Source organism: Sorghum bicolor, chromosome 1 (assembly GCF_000003195.3).
Source record: "Sorghum bicolor cultivar BTx623 chromosome 1, Sorghum_bicolor_NCBIv3, whole genome shotgun sequence".
Classification (NCBI taxonomy): Eukaryota; Viridiplantae; Streptophyta; class Magnoliopsida; order Poales; family Poaceae; genus Sorghum; species Sorghum bicolor.
Genome location: NC_012870.2, coordinates 49,565,911 through 49,586,859, shown reverse-complemented (window position 1 = coordinate 49,586,859; position 20,949 = coordinate 49,565,911). Strand labels below are relative to the sequence as shown.

The window sequence follows — 20,949 nt, the reverse complement described above, 5'->3', positions numbered from 1 at the left end:
AAGGATTGCTCGAATGAATATGTAAGAGGCAAACCTTTCCTACCAAACTAGGTCATGTGTAAAATGCCATTTGGAATGAAAAGGTTTCATGATTGGTACTACTTGCATGTTATCCATATATAACTACTTGCGGTGCAAGAAGTAATACCTAAATGCACATTTGGAAGCCTAGCTACATTCATTTGCTTTGACTTTGGTGACATCAAAGCATGCTTTCAACTCAGATCAATGGAGATGAATCTAATTTGCCTGTGGTGGCTATAAGTCTTTGCCCTCTTGGTATGATCTAAATGTAACCTAGTTGGATTTTGTTGGAACTAACTCACATCATGATTTGTAGAATGCAAGCACACTTTATAAAAGAAACACACTCCATGAAAGCTAGGTATATAGACACTCAACCTATAGCACGAATAGTTTTTAGTTACCCAAAGCAATGGAAGCTCGATGGGAAAGAGCTAGCAGATGGAAAGGCCATGGAGGAGAAAGAGGCCATCTGGGTGACCAAAATAAGGGAGGAGGGTGAAAGGTCCTAATATGGCTAGAGGGTGGTGAATAGCCTATTTTAAAAATTCTACAAACTCACTAGAGCAAGTGGTTAGTAAATAACAAAGTGAAGCTTTTTGTTCTAGCTCTAAAGGGGTGTTTGCAAGCCACCTATCCAACAATTCTAGTTGCTATGATCACTATGCACACAAGAACTAAGCTACACAAGGCAAAGTAAGCAACTAAACTAACTACACTAGTTTGCGGTAAATAATAGATAGGAAGAGATATTTATACCGCCGTGTAGGGGATGAACCAATCACCAATATAAACAATCAAGCACCGGGAGAATGCCAAACAAACACAATTGAGACACCAAATTTTCTCCCGAGGTTCACGTGCTTGCCGGCATGCTACGTCCCCGTTGTGTCGACCAACACTTGGTGGTTCAGCGGCTAAGAGGTGTAGCACGAACCTCGTCCTCACTAGGACACCGCAAGAACCGACCCACAAGTGAGGTAACTCAATGACACGAGCAATCCACTAGAGTTACCTTTCGGCTCTGCGGTGGGGAAGGTACAAGACCCCTCACAATCACCGGGAGATGGTCACGAACAATCACCAACTTGTGTCAAAGCTCCTCCGCTGCTCCAAGCCATCTAGGTGGCGGCAACCACCAAGAGTAACAAGAAAACCGCAGCCAAATCGATCCCCAAGTGCCACTAGATGCAATCACTCAAGAAAATGCACTTGGAATCACTCCCAATTGACAAAGATGAATAATCTATGAAGGAGATGAGTGGGAGGTGTTTGCTTAGGCTCACAAGGATGTCAAGTATGTTAGAATGCCAAGAGTATAAGCCCTAAGCCAGCCAACACATATTTATAAGCCCCTCAAACAAATAGAGCTGTTGGCTCTTTCACTGGGCAAAACACAGGATCACCGGACGCTACGCAGGAGGCACGCTCAACCTCCCGCGTCCGGTGCTCCAGAAATAGCCATGTGTCGCCTTTTGAATCTCACGCGTCGAAGTCTAACGGTAACCTACAAAGCACTAGACGTGGTTAAGTTGCCACCGGACGCGTCCGGTACTCACCGGACTTAAACTCAGAGAAGTCTGCAAACTCGCGGGGTCACCAGACGCTGAGCACCGGACCGTCCGGTGCTCACCGGTCTCGTACCCAGAGAGCATTGCAAAAGCACAGAACATCGGACTCACAACATCAGACGCTCCAACAGGGTCTAACCTGTGTCTGGTGCCTGGCGTCTGGTGCCTAACCCAAGCCGAGCCAAGCACCACAGCACAGCGGACGTGTAGGCACAGCGTCCGGTGCTTCCGCGGCCAGCGTCCGCGACTTCTCCAAATTTCCCACCGGTGTAATAGAAAATATGCACTTCATTTTCTCAAAAAGCGCCGAATCAAACTCCACCTCCTTCTCAAAGTGTGTCAACACCACAATGTGTAAACTAACATGTGCACGTGTGTTAGCATTTTCACAATCATTTTCTTCGAAGGAGTTAAGTTAGCTCACTAGGTTCTACATGCATTCACATGAACAATGACACCTAGTAGCACTTAATAACCGCTTAGCCAAAGAATTCCCCTATTTATAGTACGGCTATCTATCATAAATGTGATCACACCCTCTATGGTGTCTTGATCACCAAAATCAAAACCCTAAGCAATACTTTTGCCTTGATCTCCATAGGGTTTTTGTTTTTCTCTTTCTTCTTTTCCAAGTTGAGCACTTGATCATCTTGCGGTCATCACCATTATCACCATGATCATCTCTTGCTCCATTACTTGGCATGTACCAACCTCATTAAGTATACACACACTTAGTAAGGAGGTTAGTACTTAGGGTTTCATCAATTATCTAAAACCAAACTAGGGCTTTCATAGGGCCTTAATGTTGCGGCATGGATTGCCATGTGTTTGAAGAATCTCCAACACTTCGAAACAATATGGACACCATACAACTTCGAGTAAGTTCAACTGTATACTTAAAAGATTGTTTGGTATATCTTATTTTGATGCAAAGAAACTTATCTTTGTATTCTATGCTGAAATTCATGCAGCAATGACTGGATACTCATAGCCGTCAAAGTTAGGATGAACATGGCATGGGTCTGTAATTCTGCAGATTGTGACCCTCACAAATATAAAGACATCATGTCGATTCTCATGACATAAGCATATTAGTAATCCTAGTGACCTTATATGTTTCACTTTAATGATGACTTTTTCATACTAACGAGTTGCATTTGCTATAATCATTCGAACAGGGCATTCAGGAACTATGTCAAAGAAAAGAATGGAAGGTGTTGTCTAGAAAGGCGGCACAAGTTGTGTACCAAAACTTTATGTTCGGTAAGTGTAACTTAGTTCAGCACTCAATTACATGGTTTTCAATGCTATTACTTAACATTTCCATATGTCAATTGAAACACACAGTTCCCCAAGCAAAGGCCAGGGAGTTTACATAGTGGATATTACATATGTGCTTTCATGAGTAAGCAAAAGCCTATAGGAGACATCTTGAATTGGTATGTTCGAATCTCTCCCCTCTACTATCCTACTACTACTACTCTCACTGTCCTACTACTACTACTCTCACTGTCTACTTGGCTTAACCAAAGAAATGGAAACTGAACTTGGCTTAACTGAAATGGCACTCATTGTCCAGTTTGCTACTCTACTACTTTGCACTACTCTCATATCCTCTACTGTCCACTACTACTATCCTTTGTTGTTTTATTACGATGCTACTTTCAAATGTCTACTACTCTTACTGCTACTACTACTCTTACTAAACTGAATTTGGATAATGTCTTATAATGTTATAATGAGTTAGCTTTTCTCATCTTGTAGTGGTTAGAAGAGCATGAAAGGAAAATGGATCTCTACAAGGACGATGAACTCTTAGAGCTCGTTGGCGACCTTTGCAACTTCATAATGTACAAAGTTATTTACTTGAAAGGAGAATACCATGACTTCATGTTCGACTTAGGTAGAAATCGTATGTACCAACATCTTTGTTAGTGGAATAGGCTATCTCTAGGTCGTTGATTACAATTTTGATGGACTTGTGGCTGTGATGGACTTGGAACTTTTGAATTTGTAAATTTGATGATGGAACTTGAACTCGATGTTTGTGTTGTGATATGGTCAGATTTGATTATATATATGATGTGTTGTTCCGTGATTTTGATTATTGTAATTTTTATTTTATTTTGTTGAAAATTAACTGTAGAGGCGGTTCTAGATTGAACCGTCCTTACAAATGTAAACAATAGGGATGGCTAGAAACACTAGCTGCTCTTACTAATGGCCACTATAAGAGCATTAAGATAGGGGGTGGCTAGACCAGCTGCCCTTACAATAGCTTTTTAGCCGCCCCTACAATCTGTGATTGTAGTAGTGATTCAAACATGGTTTTTCTTGATAAAATGATTTAAAATAAAAAGATGTCAGCTACAAAGTTCTATAACTTTTCTCGGTCTACAACTTTTATGTAATACCCGATTTTAAGGACAAAATCAGATACACACCATATGTGAGTTTTAGAAGTCAAATCTCACATATAGCTACAAATATGGGGTAATATCAAAAGACAATGCATAAATATATAACATACTTAGTATAAAAGAGATAACCTTTGATAGCAAACAGCGGATAGTCAACTCCAACTTCGAGTATTAACTCCACTCTATAGGATCCAACTGACTGGTTGATCACAAGCCTAAACTTCTCCTGAGGTTTCGGGGAAATAGCAAGAGTGAGTCCATGTCGAACTCCACAAGTATAGCAACTAGATTGTATAGCTCTCACAATCTCATGATCAATGTGACATAAATAATGTAGAGCAGTAAACAATAAACAATGAGCATATTTAACACACAAGAATCATCACCCTTAATGTAGATGTCCCCAAGGCCGCTCCTGACTGTGAGCTCGGCTAGTATACTAGTTTTTAACACTCTGCAGAGGTTGTACATCTTTACCCATGAGTCATGATTTACACTTTCGCCCGAGGCCCGTCGACCTCTTAACCCACTACCAAGGAAGGTTGGCAGGGATCACTATGAAGCCTTTCAAAAGTTCGTCTAACATGTTAGGGCCGCAAGGTTTCCTTTGCGCGTAGATACAGATACCCCCCTTCCAAATGGCACAATGACGCGCAGCCTATACACATAAGGACAGGGGCTCGTACTATACCCAAAATGGTTCAGCCCCACCGCCCTTTCTAGTAACCTCTAACAAGCTAGAAAAGGTCTTCATACTGAGCTAAAGCCAGAGCCATTATAGCCCTCATGGTTGCACTGTTGTCCCGGGTGATCACGTACAGACAAATCATCAAGTTGCTAAAGAGACATTTTTATCGTTTATTACTTAACATTAATCTAGTCACACGATCATGGTCACAGAAATAAAATCTAAATACTATACTTGCCTTAGTCCAAATGCTATACTTGATCCTGTTGGTCTTACTAGTTGTCCAAGGCTCTGATCTTGATCACTGAAGCACTCTTGTTCACCACAGATTGCTCACCGTCTAAACTCGATCATCGATCACCAACACATAACAATCGAAGACAAACATACACGAAGCAAACAAGACTACAATTAGAACAGTACACCAATCATATAAAAACAGTATAGAGAGTTCATAAAAAGATTCTACGCAGCGCTACGATATCATAGACGTAAAGATTACGAAAATCGAAGCTAAAACGGAGAAGTTATGAATTTTCTAAGATTTTATATAGAAAAGTAATTAATTAATTAGGGTCACGAAAATAAAAAGTTTCAAACTGAGAAAACAATGTTACTAACATGTAGAGCTCATTAAAACGAACCTAACGCAATTTGAATGGGTCAAATCGGAGTTAAAATGAATATTTTATGGTAAAAAAAAGTCAGTGGCAATTCTGTAAATAGTAAAAATGTATTTTTAATCTAAAACCGAGCTGTTTGTATTTTCCAAACTGAAAGATAAAGTGATTGGAGCTTACGTTGGTGGACAGGGACTAGGTTCACCGACAGTGACGCTTCTTGGAGCTAGCGCAACAGCGAAGGAGCCGACCATTCGTAGATGTCGTGTATAGGCGAGACGAGGGCGATCACGTTGTAGAGAAGAAAATATAAATTTTATTTTACTACCTTAGGAATTCTCAAATTAGAGGCTTCCCATATGATAGTCTTTGATGTGCTTTGCCTAGGGGCTTGGTATATATATAGGGAGAAAAACTCCCCACCTCCACGTCAACTAACGATATGGTACTAATTGATTTGCAACCTTCATGTTTACTAATAGGCCTAATTAATTATTAAAGCCCATTAGTAAATAAGGACATTGACCATTGAGATCATGGGCTTGAGCGTGAGATAAAACGAAAGATTTTATTATTTTCGAAATTAATTAATTTGGCGAATAAAATAATCCTAGAAAATTCCAGAATTATGATTTAAGAGATGAAAAATACTCCGAAAGCTTCAAAAATTCAGGAAAAATTCTCAGAGATATTATAGAACATGGGGAACCCGAATAAAGCTTTTGGAGCTCATGAGAAGATTGTTTGGAGCATCTAAAAATTAGATCATGCTCACAGAAAAGTGAGAACAGAAGGTGAAAAAAATTTCCGAAAAATTTGTAGAGAGTGCTTGATGGATGAGGAACTAAAAGAAGTGCTTTGAGTGACAAAGAAAATATGTTAGGAAGGTTCTAATAAAAATTTGAGCTTAGAAACAAGGAATTTGGTTGTAGATAAAAGATAAATACGTGCTGAATAAGGAAGATCGATCTACTAAACGTATTTTAAATATTTTTCTTACTATCAACACATAAAGGAGCAACAAGCATCACATCAAAACATATGCACCAGCATGTATGCATAATAATATTGCTAAGCCTTATGATAAATTTTAATTTAGTGAAAAATATTATTTTTTCTATATTCTCATGAGCACAAAAATACAAAATTAAATAATTTTATCTATATTTTAAAAGGAGTAAATTTTAGGGTGTTACATTTTATTTTAGTCATCTTTTCAAGTGACTTTGTTTGAACAATTCACAATTTGACTACTTCAAATCATAGATTGAAATAAAAAAGATTTCATTTTAAAAATCATGAAAATAAAAGTTATAAAATTCATTAGATCTATAACTTTTATTTTAATCATTTATTTATTCGATAAAGTTATATTATACTTAACTTTTTACTATTCGCCGTCTATTTGTAAGGGCAATTAAATATAAAGGCACCAAAAAAAAGACGGGTTGCTACAAATCATTTTTTTAAGTAGTGAAGTACCGAAGGAGAGCTACACCACTTCCCCTACTGGCTTTTTGGCCCTAGTGCGTTAATTATTTTATTTAGGTTGCCTAAAAGGCTCGGCTCTTGTTCGTTGTGATGCCTGCCTATGAGATACTTATTGTAGGATTACGCTATTCGGCAAAAAAAAGGGGTAAAATCTCCACCATATCAGCAATATAACTTTTTTTTGGGGGTAATGGATGGATTTGAACCATCGCATAGCTGTTCAAGGAATGATGCCACTTACCAAGCATTTCGCTTTCAGAAAACTCTTTATCCATCCAGTTCGTAAATATTGGATATTTTCTGCAAAATTTAGTTTATACTTTTCATCCCTGATGTTGAATACTGAATATCTTGTGTTCAATCGCATCACTGCATATTTATTTGGTAAATCCGCGAAGTGCTATTCCAACTTGTGTAATATGTTATCTATGCTCAAGGCGCTATCTAAAAAGTAGTGTATTTAGTTTTGGTCTAGCTGGTTCTATCACTTTTGTTCTCTTGTCTTAAATCTTAATAACGAGGTTGAGATATCAGACTTTGATTTTTGAATACGATCTTTTAAGGCGATTTGTCACGGTTATCTCTCTACGCGGAATATGATCGCTTGCCATGAAGCATCTGAAATTCCTGCTTGCTCCACAGAACCCTGCTGACCGACCTTGACCCGAGCAAATTCCTCCAACTTGGATTCTAGTACGCATTATAGTATATTGCAGTGCTTGTCATAATCACTTGTGCACCGATCGATCAATGGTACTTGTGCTCGTCTCGACATCATCTCCCCGCCTAATACTACTTCGTACTATTCATTCCTTTCCTCCCCAGTTGGGAGTAAATTACAGTAAAACGAGTACAAGAGGAGACAAACGAGGTCACTTGACTTGGGACACAGCAGTGAGCAATTCCATTTACCATAGTAGTATTATTAATTATACAGAATTAACCACTCACACACCTCAGCATTTATATATAGGAACGGTCAACACGACATGAACAAATTAGGACCAAATAATCACGCATATATATGCTCATCTACGAACGTAGTCTCGCACGCATCTTGTATAGGACATATAAGTGTACGTGTATACGTACTAGTGTCAGATTTGGTGGTGCAGATAGAGTAAGTTTGATTATCCTTCACTTAATTAGAACATGGCGGCGTAGTCGTCCTTGAGCTGGCCGCAGTCGGCGATGACGACCGGCCTCACGGTCCTGCCGCTCATGGACCCGGCCTTCTCGATGGCGCGCAGCGCCGCCATGCCTTGCTCGACGCGGCCGAACGCGACGTGGCGCCCGTCCAGCCACGGCGCGTCGGCGAAGGTGATGAAGAACTGGGACCCGTTGGTGTTGGGCCCGGCGTTGGCCATGGACACCACCCCGGGGCCGGAGTGCCGGACGGCGCCGAGTGCCTCGTCGGCGAAGTACCGCCCGCCGTCGCCGAGCGCGGACTCGCCGCCCGTGCCGTTGCCCGCCGTGATGTCGCCGCCCTGGCACATGAACCCGGGCACCACGCGGTGGAACGGCGCGCCCTTGTAGTGCAGCCGCTTGCCAGACCACCGGCCCAAGCCGCGCTCGCCGGTGCACAGCTGCCGGAAGTTCTCCGCCGTCCTGGGCACCTTGTCGGCGAATAGCTCGATGACGACGCGGCCAACCAGCTCGCCGCCAATGCTGAGGTCCAGGAACACCCTGGGGTTCTGGTTGTTCTTGGGACGCGCCATGAATTGGTTAAATAATTTGACAGAGACCGAGGCAACTATAGCTAGTAGAGACTCGCTCACTTCACTGTGCTCAACTTGACTTGCCTTGTAGTAGGAGAGGAGCCGACGATAGACGCCTATATATAGGGGAGCAAATTGGATTGTATATTTCTATGGACTTGGAGAGAACAATGGCTTTATTTATTTAATTTATATATAGAGCAAAAAAGAAGATGCTTACAGACAACTGTATGTCACTGGTTGGCATATTTGCGTGTGGACGTCAGTCTTTCCTAACTTTGATTCCTAGCGTATGCTGCTCCGTTCTTTCTTATTCCATGCATGCTACTGACCTTTCACTGCTAGTTTTTCCAAACCATATATCATTACATAGGTCAGTCTCAATGTAAGTTTTATGGCACAGTTATCAAGATTATAAACTAGGTAACCGAGCCACATGAGTTCATCAACAATAAGAACTTTTAAATGCAAATGGTATGACAAAAAAAGAAATTCGTGGTGTGTGCGTGCACGTGCGTCTCTGTTTAACTTATTCTTTACCAAGTATATAGGTGGAAGCTCCGCAACAGAATTTGTGTTTAGTCGAAGCTTGTCATCATTTTGTGCTTCCTTTGGTACAGGGTGTCTTGTCTTCGTGCAAGGTCATTTTATCAATTTGAATTTCAAATAAAAGAACTTCAAATGTATATTTGGAACTCCTAGACAATCTCAAATAAAAAAAAGTCTACTTAACTCCCTCAACTATTGGTTGTTGCTTACTTTATCCCCCTCATCTACAAAACCAAGTATTCTATCCCTCAAGCTATTGAAAACAGTCTAAATAACCCCTTGACACGGTTTTGAAGGTGGTTTGCTGACTGACATATTAAAAAGTCCATAAAACCAGCATGTAGGTTCATATTTAGAGTTTGTTGCATGACCCTTCAACAATAAAATATGGTATTGTAGCCCTTAAAGCATCAATAATATTTGAATGATGGTCATGTAGGTTCATTTAGACATTGTATCCTACAACACTGGCTTATACATGCATGTCCATTAGCTGCCTCCTCTCTAAACTTTTTACAGGCTTGTGTTTAGGCCACTGTGACCGGGATACAGCGTGCAAATGATCCTAAAGACCATCTGATGTGTCATTTGAACATTATTTAATGTTTTACATACTATAATATTAAATTTTATAGTTGAGATGTCATACAATCAACCTTTGATACGTTAGAGGGGTTATAAATTTTTTTAATAAGCCACATCAGCAAAATCTCCACCTTCAAAACTGCCTCTGAGTTATTTAGACGGTTTTTAATAGTTTAAGGGGTAAAATATATAGTTTTAAAGGTGAGGGAGTGAAGTAGACAACCTCCAATAGTTGAGGGGGGTTAAGTAGAGTTTTTCTAATAAAAATATCATCAACTACATAGTGTTAGATCTTAATCTACTTAGTTTATTTGTCGTGGGCAATTTTCATGGGCGGTTGACCCTGAAAATCGGCTTTTACAGGCGGTTGATTTGGCCAATGGTCTCAAGCAATCACCTATTTTAGAGCTATTGGGAGAAGAAACGTTCCTTAGAGCATCTCCAAGAGACTTTCGAAACTCCCACTCTAAAAAATCATTTGAAGAGCCATCTAAATAAAAATTGCTCTATATTTTTTCATCCACCAAAAGTTTTTCTATATCTTGTATCCACTCAAGAGACCAAATTAGCGTGTTCTTCATCTTTGGCTAGTCAAAAATCTAGAATAGAGGATGAAAGTATTTCAATATCCAATTAAAAATCTGTTGAAAGATATTTTTTATCGAAATCTGTATTCCTATAAATAAGAAAGGGTATATAAAGTGGCTAAAACTATACCAAGATTGGTGGTTTTATGTCAGCCACCTTTGAAAATAGGTAGATTTTCTTTGTGGCTTTATTAAGTCAAATTTTCATGGAAATCGATTTCTATATGAGGTGCCACTAAAAATTGAAAGGTGACTGTGAAAATTTTGTGCAGTAGTATTATTAAACATGGATACATACTTTCATACATTAATGACTCTAACTCACTGAGTTTTAATTACTCCTTCTATCCCAAATCGACTTCTAGTTGTCTTAAGGACACTCACAATGCAAGACTCTATTACAGAGTCCAAGATAATAAATTACATATTATTTATGATACTTTGCTGATGTAGAAGCATATTTATTAAAGAAAGAGGTAGAAAAAATAAGACTCCAAGTTTTATTTACACTCTAAGTCCACATTGTTTGAGGTAATAAATAACTTTAGACTTTATGATAGAGTCTCCATTGTGAGTGCCCTAAGTGGTTTTTTTAATAAAACCAAATTTATAGAAAAAATACCAAAATTATATGAGACTAAATAAGCATGGTATGGAAATATTTTTAGTCTATTAAATAATATTAGCTTGAAGTCAGAAATAATTATGATTTTTTTTAGATTCCATCAAATTTAAAAGCATTATTTCATACAAATCTATAAGTTTATTATTCAAGGATGGAAAGAGCTAGTTTAGCTTTAGTCACAGCTGCAGCCTGCTGTGGCGCATGTGGAATATTCATTGGCAGTCAGTTGGCTTGTTTTGTTTCTTATTATATGCGTGATAATTAAGGCGAACGTTTCTCACGCGGTGCTATGTGCTATGTGGTTCGAATTGCTCCCGAGACAATCACATCAAGTTGTCCTTGTTCTCCATTGTGGCCGTAAAATTAGGATATTCAAGTTCACACGCATTGTTGCTATTAGCCTATGACAGTCATATACAGAAGATAGATTCTGATTCGACACCCCCAACCTATTAGCCTATTACAGTCATATAGTATAGGAGTAGAGCATAAGTATATTGGAAGATTGTTTCATTTTTACTGTGGGAATATATACTGGACACTGCATTAATTAATTAGCCCGATGTTAAGTAGATCTAGAACTTCCAGTGTTGTCTTATATTGACCCAACTAGCTATATTCAATACTACACCCTCCGCTGGCAAAGCAAGCAATTCTAGGTTCTGGAGATAGAGTTAGCCGAGATGACAAATGGCACATATACCCCTAGCTTATCCAACAACTTTCTTTTTTTCCTTTGGCATAAGCGTCCACAAGCCACAACCATATATTCCTCCACAATCTCTACTATAATGGACCGATCAAAATTAAACTACGTCTCCTCCTCAGGAAAACGTCTATGGCTAAAAGTCTCTAGCTATTGTACACCTAGAAAATATACACAACAAGTCGCCTCTATTAAAATCAAAGGCTAAAAACACCTTAACTCAATCCGATGGCCGGCGTTGGAGTTTGAAGCCAGGCTTCAAACCCAGCCTGTCCCTCTCTCCACGCGGGGCTTCAAAACACTATCGTGTGTAGTGTTCAAAGGCCGGGAACATGGAATAAAAAAAAAGAAAATGTCAGGATCAGGACACGAGCACCTGTTGAACCCGACGGTCAGCCGCCTCCTCCTAAATTGCGGGCTGACCTCGGCGCCCTAGCTCGGCTCCTCACCGCCCTGCCACGCTGTAATACCCTAAAATATTTTATTTTAAAATAGTGATTTATTGAGTCAATTTTGTGAGCATTAAAATATACAAAAATAATAAATTTTGAAAAATTAAAATTTACTATAAGTTTCAAAATATTCGGGTGTATGCATGCTAGTGCATTTTTATTGTGTTAACTGTTTCAAAGTTCAAAATGAATTTGAAAATAAGTTTGGAAAATGGAGTTGAAAAACAAAAAGGGAAAAATCCCCTCCTCTCTCTCTCTCTTTGGCTTGCAAAGCCTAATCGAGTGCGCCCTCCCCTCCCTCTTCGTGGGCCGGCCCAGCCAGTGCCCTCTCTCTAGTGCTCTAGGCACGCGCACCAAGGAACTCCATGGCCGCCGGCCATGGCGCACACCGCGCGGGCTCATTTCCGACCGTGTTTTGAGCATAGGCAAGTACGCCTAGCTCCCCTCTCTCTCCTTGTGCAATCGGTTTTTGATTTGATGCACTGTAGTAGCCGCACGAGCAGCGCCAGCGAGCTTCTCGCCGCTAGCCATGGCAAGCCACGGTGGGAGCTCCGGTTTCAGCCACCGGCATCGCCCTCTCTCTCCCCCATCTCTAATCTCCACCGCCCATCGGGAAAATCGACAGCCACGAACGCCCCGTACCCCTTCGCGGGTCCTTTTCTAAAGAGACCCCCAACTTCATTGTATTCACGTGCGCAGTCCTTGGACAGGGAAATTCCAGGAATTTCTTTATTTTTTTAATTCATTTAATCTTTGCAGTATTTACAGATTTGCCACTACACTGTTTCACTTATAAAACTGTCGTTTTAGCTCCGATTTGATCCATTCAGATTGTGTTAGTTTTGTAGTTTTGTAAGCTTCGCGATGGTGCCAGTTTTGTATAGGTTTTACACTATTAGATTCAATAGATAACTACAAGTCCGTAGATCTCCTTTGAAGTCTCATTTAATGCGTAACTTTCGCGTCGTAACTCCGTTTTCCATGAAATACACGTTGACGTGATCGTAGCAGCACTTAGATATTTTTGGTAAACCTTTTATTTATATTTATTTACTGTTTTAACATTAGGAATATTTGCTTGCATGTCTATCTTTGGAATGCATGTTGTTGTGACGTGTTGATTGAGTCCAGACGGTGAGGAGTTCTACGGGAATCCGAAGTTCAGGACCAACATGACTTTGTGAACCAAGGCAGGTATAGCACGGGCTTACCTTAATGTCCTACTCACTTTAAATATTACATACTGCATGTGTCTAATTTTGTCAACTATAAGGACATCCTAGTTGTTGATGACATAACACCTTGATACCTAAGGGTTTTATTGCATATGGGTAGAAATGCTAGAGCTCTAATTTTATAAATGATCTATACTATAGTTAAGGAACCATGGATTAACTGATATAATATAATTATAATAAATGGAACTTAGGACTATGGTACAAATAACTATTGGTCATGTTGTCCTAGACCCTCCATAAGGACATATCTGTCGGCAAAAGCTGGAAGTTATAGTGCTGCCGGGAGAGTCATATGGCTCTGACTTTGGCTCAGTAATAGTATCTCTTCTAACTCATTAGAGGTTACCTGAAACGGCGCAAGTGGGGCCCTAGTGGAGACTTTGGCTGAGTATAGCCACGATGGATTTGTGCCATATAAAAGGGGAGTTTTCTACATCTGCCTGATGAGGAAACCTCGCGGCCCTAGCTGGTTAGAATAGGCCTATGGAAGGCTTCGTAGTGTACCCTGCCCGCTCATCTTGGAAGTATTTTGGGTCAATGGACCTCAGGCATATGGGCCCTAGTCACCGGGATCGTGGGTCGATGCGGCGATCCTCGTCCCAAGGAACGTCGTCCCAAATCACGGAACGGGAACGCACCGGGACAGCTGCTGGAACACCGGCGGAACTCGACCCGGCCGCCTGCCCACGCCACCTGTGGAACTTGACAGCTGCCGCGGAAACTCAACGCGCCGCCAAGGGAACTCGACCACGCCGCCAAGGGAACTCGACCGCGCCACCGCACCCGGAACGGAAGGCCAAGCGGCGCATCTGCATCGGGGCAAGACGAGGGAGGCGAAGCGCAAGCAGTCAGCCCCCATTAAGGAAGGCCAAGTGGCGCGTCAGTATGTCTTCATCTCCCTCGTCCCTCTTCTCTGCTCCAGTCCTTACACTTCTTCCTCTCATTTGTGCTTCTGCTGCACTGGACTGTACTGCAATGGCATTCGGATCGGGGTTTGGAAAGCGTTGGCGGTCCGAGGATGATGAAGACATACACGCCGAGGGTGAAGACATAGATGCCAGTGAGGAAGGGATCATCGCACTCGACGATGAAGAGGAAGAACCAGGCTCAAGCAGCTAGGGGTGAAAATGGTGTGGATAATTCTCCGAACCGTTCCGATCCGAATCCGAATTTTGAGGATATGGAGAAGAACTTTTAACATCCGTGCGGATACAGATAATCCGAATCCGATTGTCTGCGGATACGGGGTAGGATATGGAATACGTAAAATCCGGCGGATATGGATTATCCGCGAATTTTATGCGAATTATCCAATCTTTAAAATAGGATATCCGAATGTTTCTCTTCCAAGACTAAAGAATTTAGGATTTTAAAAAGTTTGTTAGCTGGGGAATTTTATTTTATGATGTGGTTGTTTAATGTTCTAATTTTTAAATGAAGAAATTTGCTAGATGCTATTATTTATTGGCTAATAACTTATTACTTTTTAGTGAAAATATCATGTTAAGTGTTAATTATTAGTGTGAGAGCAGCAACAGGGAATGCAATGCAAGATTATTATCTATTGTCTATTCTTGTTCTGTACTAAATAAATTCTTGACAAGCATATAATTCTCTACGTATGCACATGTTACTCGACTATAAAATCCGTCTCCGATCCGTTTCCGCTCCATATCCGTACCAATTCCGACTACCGAAAAAAACCGTATCCACATCCGCATCCGTGTATTATCCGCTCCGCACCGAATCCGACAAAGAAAAGCGGATTAGGATATGGAAAAGGCATTATCTGCACCGATCCAATGCGTTTTCATGTGGCTGAAATTACTATGCTTGGAGGAGAGAAAGGAAGGAACGACGGTGGATCAAATAATTGGAGATGCAACCATTGCAAAAAGGCATTCAAAAGTAGCCTAACCAGGGTTCATGTTCATCTTCTTGGTGCTCAACCGGGCAAGAAACCACAGATTCAGTGTTGTCCTGTTCTTCTAAATGATGCGGCCAAGACCCAGGAATTGCGGGATAAGTTAGATAGTCTTTTTCTGTACATAATAGATAGTACCTGTTGTTAGATTTAGACTTCACAGATGCATTTTTTTTGGTGTTAACAGGTTAAAGAAGCTGAACAATCTTCAAAATCAGTGCAGCACAAAGGGATGTTGTTGAACAATTCATTAGCACAATCTTTTGGTGCAGCAGAAAGGGATGCTGTTGATTTGAAAGTATTGAAATTCATTGCAGCTAACGGCATCTCTTTCAACGTCTTAAGAAGCCCTAAGTTCTGAGATGGTTACAGCTATAAATAATGCTCCAAAGGGATATAAAGGTCCTAGCAGTGAGAAGGCCAGAACCACTCTCTTAGATGCCCTCAAGAGGAATGTAGAAAATGATTTATCAACAGTGAGAGATACTTGGTAAGTTTGAAGTTTTCAATTCTTTTGCAAGGTACGAACATATTTTCTAACTATCAATCTCTTGTCTTTTTTTATAAAAATAGGTTAATATAAGGAGCCTCTGTTGTGTCTGATGGATGGACTAATATTAAAGACCAGCCACTGTTAAATGTGCTTGCCACAAATAGAAGAGGCTCGTGCTTCTTATATGCAGAAGATTACTCTAGAATTGAGAAAATTGGTCAAGCAATTGCTGATTTTTTACTGAAAGCCATTGAAGAAATTGGACCCAAAAATGTCATTCAGGTGGTCACCGATAATGCATCAAGCTCTAAAGCCGCAGGCAGGGAAACTCGGAAAGTAAGATCATTTGATTTTCAACTGTCATTCAAGTTTTCAATTGTTTGTTTCTTACTTTCACATATAACAAAGATATTTGAAACATCTTTTTCAGGTTCATAAGCACATCTTTTGGAGTCCATGTGTAGTGCACACATTGAATCTCATATTCAAGGATTATCCAGTGGTCGAAGAAATAATTATGGACCAATGAGAAGATGAATATTCCTCTTTACGGTCTAGCATTTGCTCTCAATCCAAAATATTATGATCAGAGGTATATTGAAATGACAGCTCCTGGGGATTTCGTAAGAAAGGCACCAAATAAAGATCCATATGTCATGAAAGGAGTGTTAGAACCTATTAAAAAAATAGGAGATGATGCAAGTGAGCAGAAGATTCTCCGTGAGCAATTTAGTCATTTCATTTTCGAGAAGGGAATGTATGCACTGTCCTCCATGAAACAAGATGCAACAACATGGATGCAATTGATTGGTGGGAAACTTATGGCTCCTAAAACTCCAGATCTAGCAGCAATCGCAATAAAGGTTTTGTCTCAACCCATCAGTAGCTCATCAGCAGAAAGGATTTGGAGCACTTATGAATATGTCCAAAGTGCAAATAGGAACAAACTGAATGCTAAGAATGCAGATAAGCACTTATGAATTTGTGACTTATGTGTGTGATTGCTCCCTAGGCACACATGAGTTTATGTATTCAATTTTGTCTTTGAAATTAGGTGTGACAAATTGGTATCAAAACTATGTTGACTGTAGGACGCAAACCTAGATAGCAATGGTTGATTTAGTACCTTTCATTTATTTATTTAATGCTTTCCACCTTACTTTTGTTATTTAAAAAAATATTATGCTTATGTCACTTATTCTATTGTTAAAATGTTGATTCTAATTTAATCTCAAAATAAAATTTATAGATGCTGCCTGTCACGAGGTCCGGCCGCACCAGCACTACAGGCTATGTCTCCTAGTTCACTCCCTAGTTGTCCCAGCCGGTGGTGGACATCTTTAACGATGAGACTGTTCCCATGGATGATAAAGAAGACCCTATGCTTGTGGAGGAGGTAGACAAGGATGATGAGGACTGGATGGACTCTCCCGCACTAGTTGCACCTGTTCTACCTCCCACACCTGCTCCACCTGCTATTCCAGCAGCACCTACTGCACCTGCTGCACCGACATCACCTGTTTCACCAACTGCACGTGCTCCTACTGTTGTGCCGGACATTGTGTCCCCTAATGATCCTAAGGAGGAAGATCCAGGATGGACCACCACTTTTCACTATAAGTACCATTCTGAAACAACCTACTATCACAACTTACATCGGGAGATGTTGGACACATACTATGCAGATCTGGAGACTAGCATAAGGTACCGTTGCGCAAAGTATACACACCCGTATGAGGCCACCTGCTGGTGGTCGGATATCAGTATCACTATTTGCAATGAGACACATGATAGCTAGAGGATTGATAGCATCCATGGTCATGTTGCCAGGCGTGTTGAGGCCTAGGACAGCATGCAGGACGCCACTCAGACCACGACCTTCACTATGAGGCCATGAGAGAGGATAGGTACAAGTTCCTCACTCGCCATGACTCCACCATTGGTACTTGGTCCATTGAGAATCCGCGGAGGTCGACATGCCCCAGGATGCCACTATTAGGCACATGCATGTCTTACAAATGGCTAATGAGGACCTGCAAGAGGAGCTGCGTGACAAGCAGGACCCTCGATCATTTCTAGGAAATGACCAACAACCTTAGAGAGCAGTTGGGTCTACCACCGCTCTATAAGAAGAAGACTCCATCACCCAGCATCATCGGCAATGCACCATATGAGTACAATGCCATATCAGTTCTATTTTGTAGTCTCGTTGTGTCAGTTGTGTCTTATGTGATTTTGAACAATTGATGTGCCAGTTGAACTTCTTTACGTCATTTCATGATTTGGTTTTTGTAATGATTGCTAGAAGGTTGTGGATGTGTCCACGAACTTCTGTTATCTTAGATTTTATGTTTTAATTAAAGAAAGCTTAGTTTGGGTTGGTTTTATCCTGTTGTTGCTATGCTATTTTCTGGAGCAACGTGTGATGTTTGTCTCAAATCTCTAACATCCTACATCCAAAAATTCTGAAATTTTTGTGGAGAAAACTAGTATCTCTCATTTGCAACTGGAACCAAGTCAATATCTGCTCGGATCTGGGAGATGCCCTTGTTACAATCTAAGACTGCTGCACAGACTAGAACTCGTAACAAATTTGCTTTAACTCTGTTTTTTATTAAGATAGTGTCTGAATCCGTAAAAGTGTTCTGCTTTCACTCAGAACAGATTTCATAAGATTTCCAATGATGTATGGCCTGCCTCTGTTGGATCTCAGAAACTCGAGTTATGAATTAAATATCGTACTATAGTTTTTGTATCTTGTCTAGAAAATTTCAGCAATGCTTATTTAATGTTGTAACTGGTTTATAAATATCGGAAGGTCTCTAAAAAACTTGTTCCTTTGTTGGAAACAGATGGCTGATGAAGGAGGAAGAGGCTATGGTCGTGGTGGTGGTCGTGGCCGTGGACGTGGCCATGGTGCACCGTGGATCCACCACCACCCATACAGCCGATGACATAGAGCAACTCATAGGGATGCAAGCCCAGTTGATGCAAGTGATGGATAATCAGCCTGCGGTCATACCACCCCTGTTTAGGTTCGTGATGAGAGGGAAGAGTTCATGAAAGGATGTCCCATAGTGTTTACACATGCTCCTTACCCATTAGAAGCTGATGATTGGCTAAGAGCTATGGAGAAACAGCTAAATATTGCCAGTGCAATGAAGTTGAGAAAGTGTTGTATGCTTCTGATCAACTGCAAGGAGCTTCACAGTAATGGTAGGAGTACTACCAATATGGATGCCCAAACAATGCACCACTCGTCGCTGGAGGGAATTCACTATGAGTTTCCAATCATACCTTCCTAAGGGGCTCATCAAGCTCAAACAAGAGGAGTTCCGTGCTCTCAAGCAAGGATCCATGACAGTGTCCGAGTACCGTTACAAGTTTGCCGGTTATCATGTTATACTCCTAGTAAGGTAGCGAAGGGTTCTAACAAGCAGTGTCATTTCCTGAAAGTTTTGTATGATGGCCTACAGTTGCAGTTGATGTCCAATGTCTACTCTAGTTTCTAGGAACTATTGAACCATGCTATTGTGATCAACAACAAGCGCAAGGAAATGGATGTCAAGAAGAGGAAGCTTCACGGGTAGGCATCTAGTAGCAACACTCGCCCACATTGTTTTCCTCAGTAGGGCTTTCTCTAAAGGAATCAGAGGCCCCCTAACTAGAGGAAGCAAGGCCAGTACTCTTAGTGCAATCAGAACCAGAACCAGTAGCGCCCTCAGTACCAGTAGTAGTATGGCAACCAGTGACCCTAGCAGCAGGCTAACCCTCACGCACCACACTAGGGTGTGCCCAACAATGTTCCTATGAAGAATGTTGTGACCAACAATCCCAATGCTTGCTACCACTGTGGAGAGGTGTGTCACTATGCCCATCAGTGCCTAAAGAAGCAGAACGCGCCAGCTCCACAGAAATAGAACAACAATCAGAGGCCCAATGCTCGACCACACCACACTGGTAGGGTAAATCATGTGTCTTCTGATTCAGCTCAGGAGGCACCTAAGGTCATGTGGGTATGTTCAGTATCAACTCCATCCCTGCTACTATACTTTTTGATTCTAGAGCTTTGCATTCTTTCATCTTGTAAGCTTTTGTTAGAGTACATAGCATAGCTTTGTTTGCCATGAAAGACTCTATGCTAGTTTTTTCACCACGAGGTACCATGCCAGCTAACTATTGGAGTCCCTCCACTAGTATTTCTCTAAGGGGGTAGAGTTCAAAGTAAGCCCCATTGTGCTAAGAACTTCTGGAATTGACCTCATTCTTGGGATGGATTGGATGAAGCAACATCAGGCAGTAATACAATGCCAGAAGTTAGTTGTGGTGACATCACCAAATGGAGATAGAATTTGTGTGTAGGTGGTAGTGCAAGCACCACCGACTGCTACCGTGATCCAGATGACTGACGAGGTCAACGAGGAGGTTCAAGTGGTGAATGAATTCACGGATGTGTTCCCTGATGAATTGCCAGGTATGCCACCTGATCGCGACATCAAATTCCTTATTGAGCTTTTACCTAGAACTACACCCATAGCTGAGACACCCTGTAGAATGGGAGTGAATGAACTAGAGGAACCTAAGATACAAATTAAGGAGTTGTTAGAAAAAGGTTTCATTCATCATAGTTCTTCACCTTGTGGATCACCTGTTATCTTTGTGGACAAGAAAGATGGTACTAGGAGGATGTGTGTGGATTACCGATCACTTAATGAAGTAACCATAAAAAACAAGTACCCTTTGCCTAGAACTGTTGACTTGTTTGATCAGTTAAAAGGTGCTTGTGTGTTCTAAAAAAATGATCTCCATTCCAGTTACCACCAACTGAAAATCCGCTCATTGTATATATCTAAGACAACCTTCACTAATAGATATGGCCTATATGAGTATACGGTTATGTCTTTCTGGTAGACCAATGCACCTGCACATTTCGTGTACCTAATGAACATTGTGTTCGTGGAGTTCTTGGATAAGTTTGTAGTGGTATTCATTGATGTCATACTCATCTTTTCCAAAACTAAAGAGGAACATGCTGAGCATCTAAGGCTAGTCTTGCAAAAGCTCAGATAACATAAGTTATATGCCAAAAGAAGTAAGTGTGAATTTTAGCTGAAGGTGGTCTCCTTTTCGGGACACGTGGTATCTGATGGGGGAATAGTTGTAGATCCCAGTAAGGTGCAGGATGTTTTGAGCTAGAAACCCCCAACCAATGCAAGTGAGATCCACAGCTTCTTAGGATTGGCTGGGTATTATCAAAG

The 20,949-nt window shown here is 41.0% G+C and overlaps 1 protein-coding gene across 1 annotated transcript; it reads right to left on the bottom strand.

Moving 5' to 3' along the window:
* On the bottom strand, positions 7,695 to 8,640 carry LOC8062787 (peptidyl-prolyl cis-trans isomerase). The gene has a single exon (XM_002464682.2). The coding sequence runs from the start codon at positions 8,530 to 8,532 to the stop codon at positions 7,960 to 7,962; it is 573 nt and encodes a 190-aa protein (XP_002464727.1). The 5' UTR covers positions 8,533 to 8,640; the 3' UTR covers positions 7,695 to 7,959.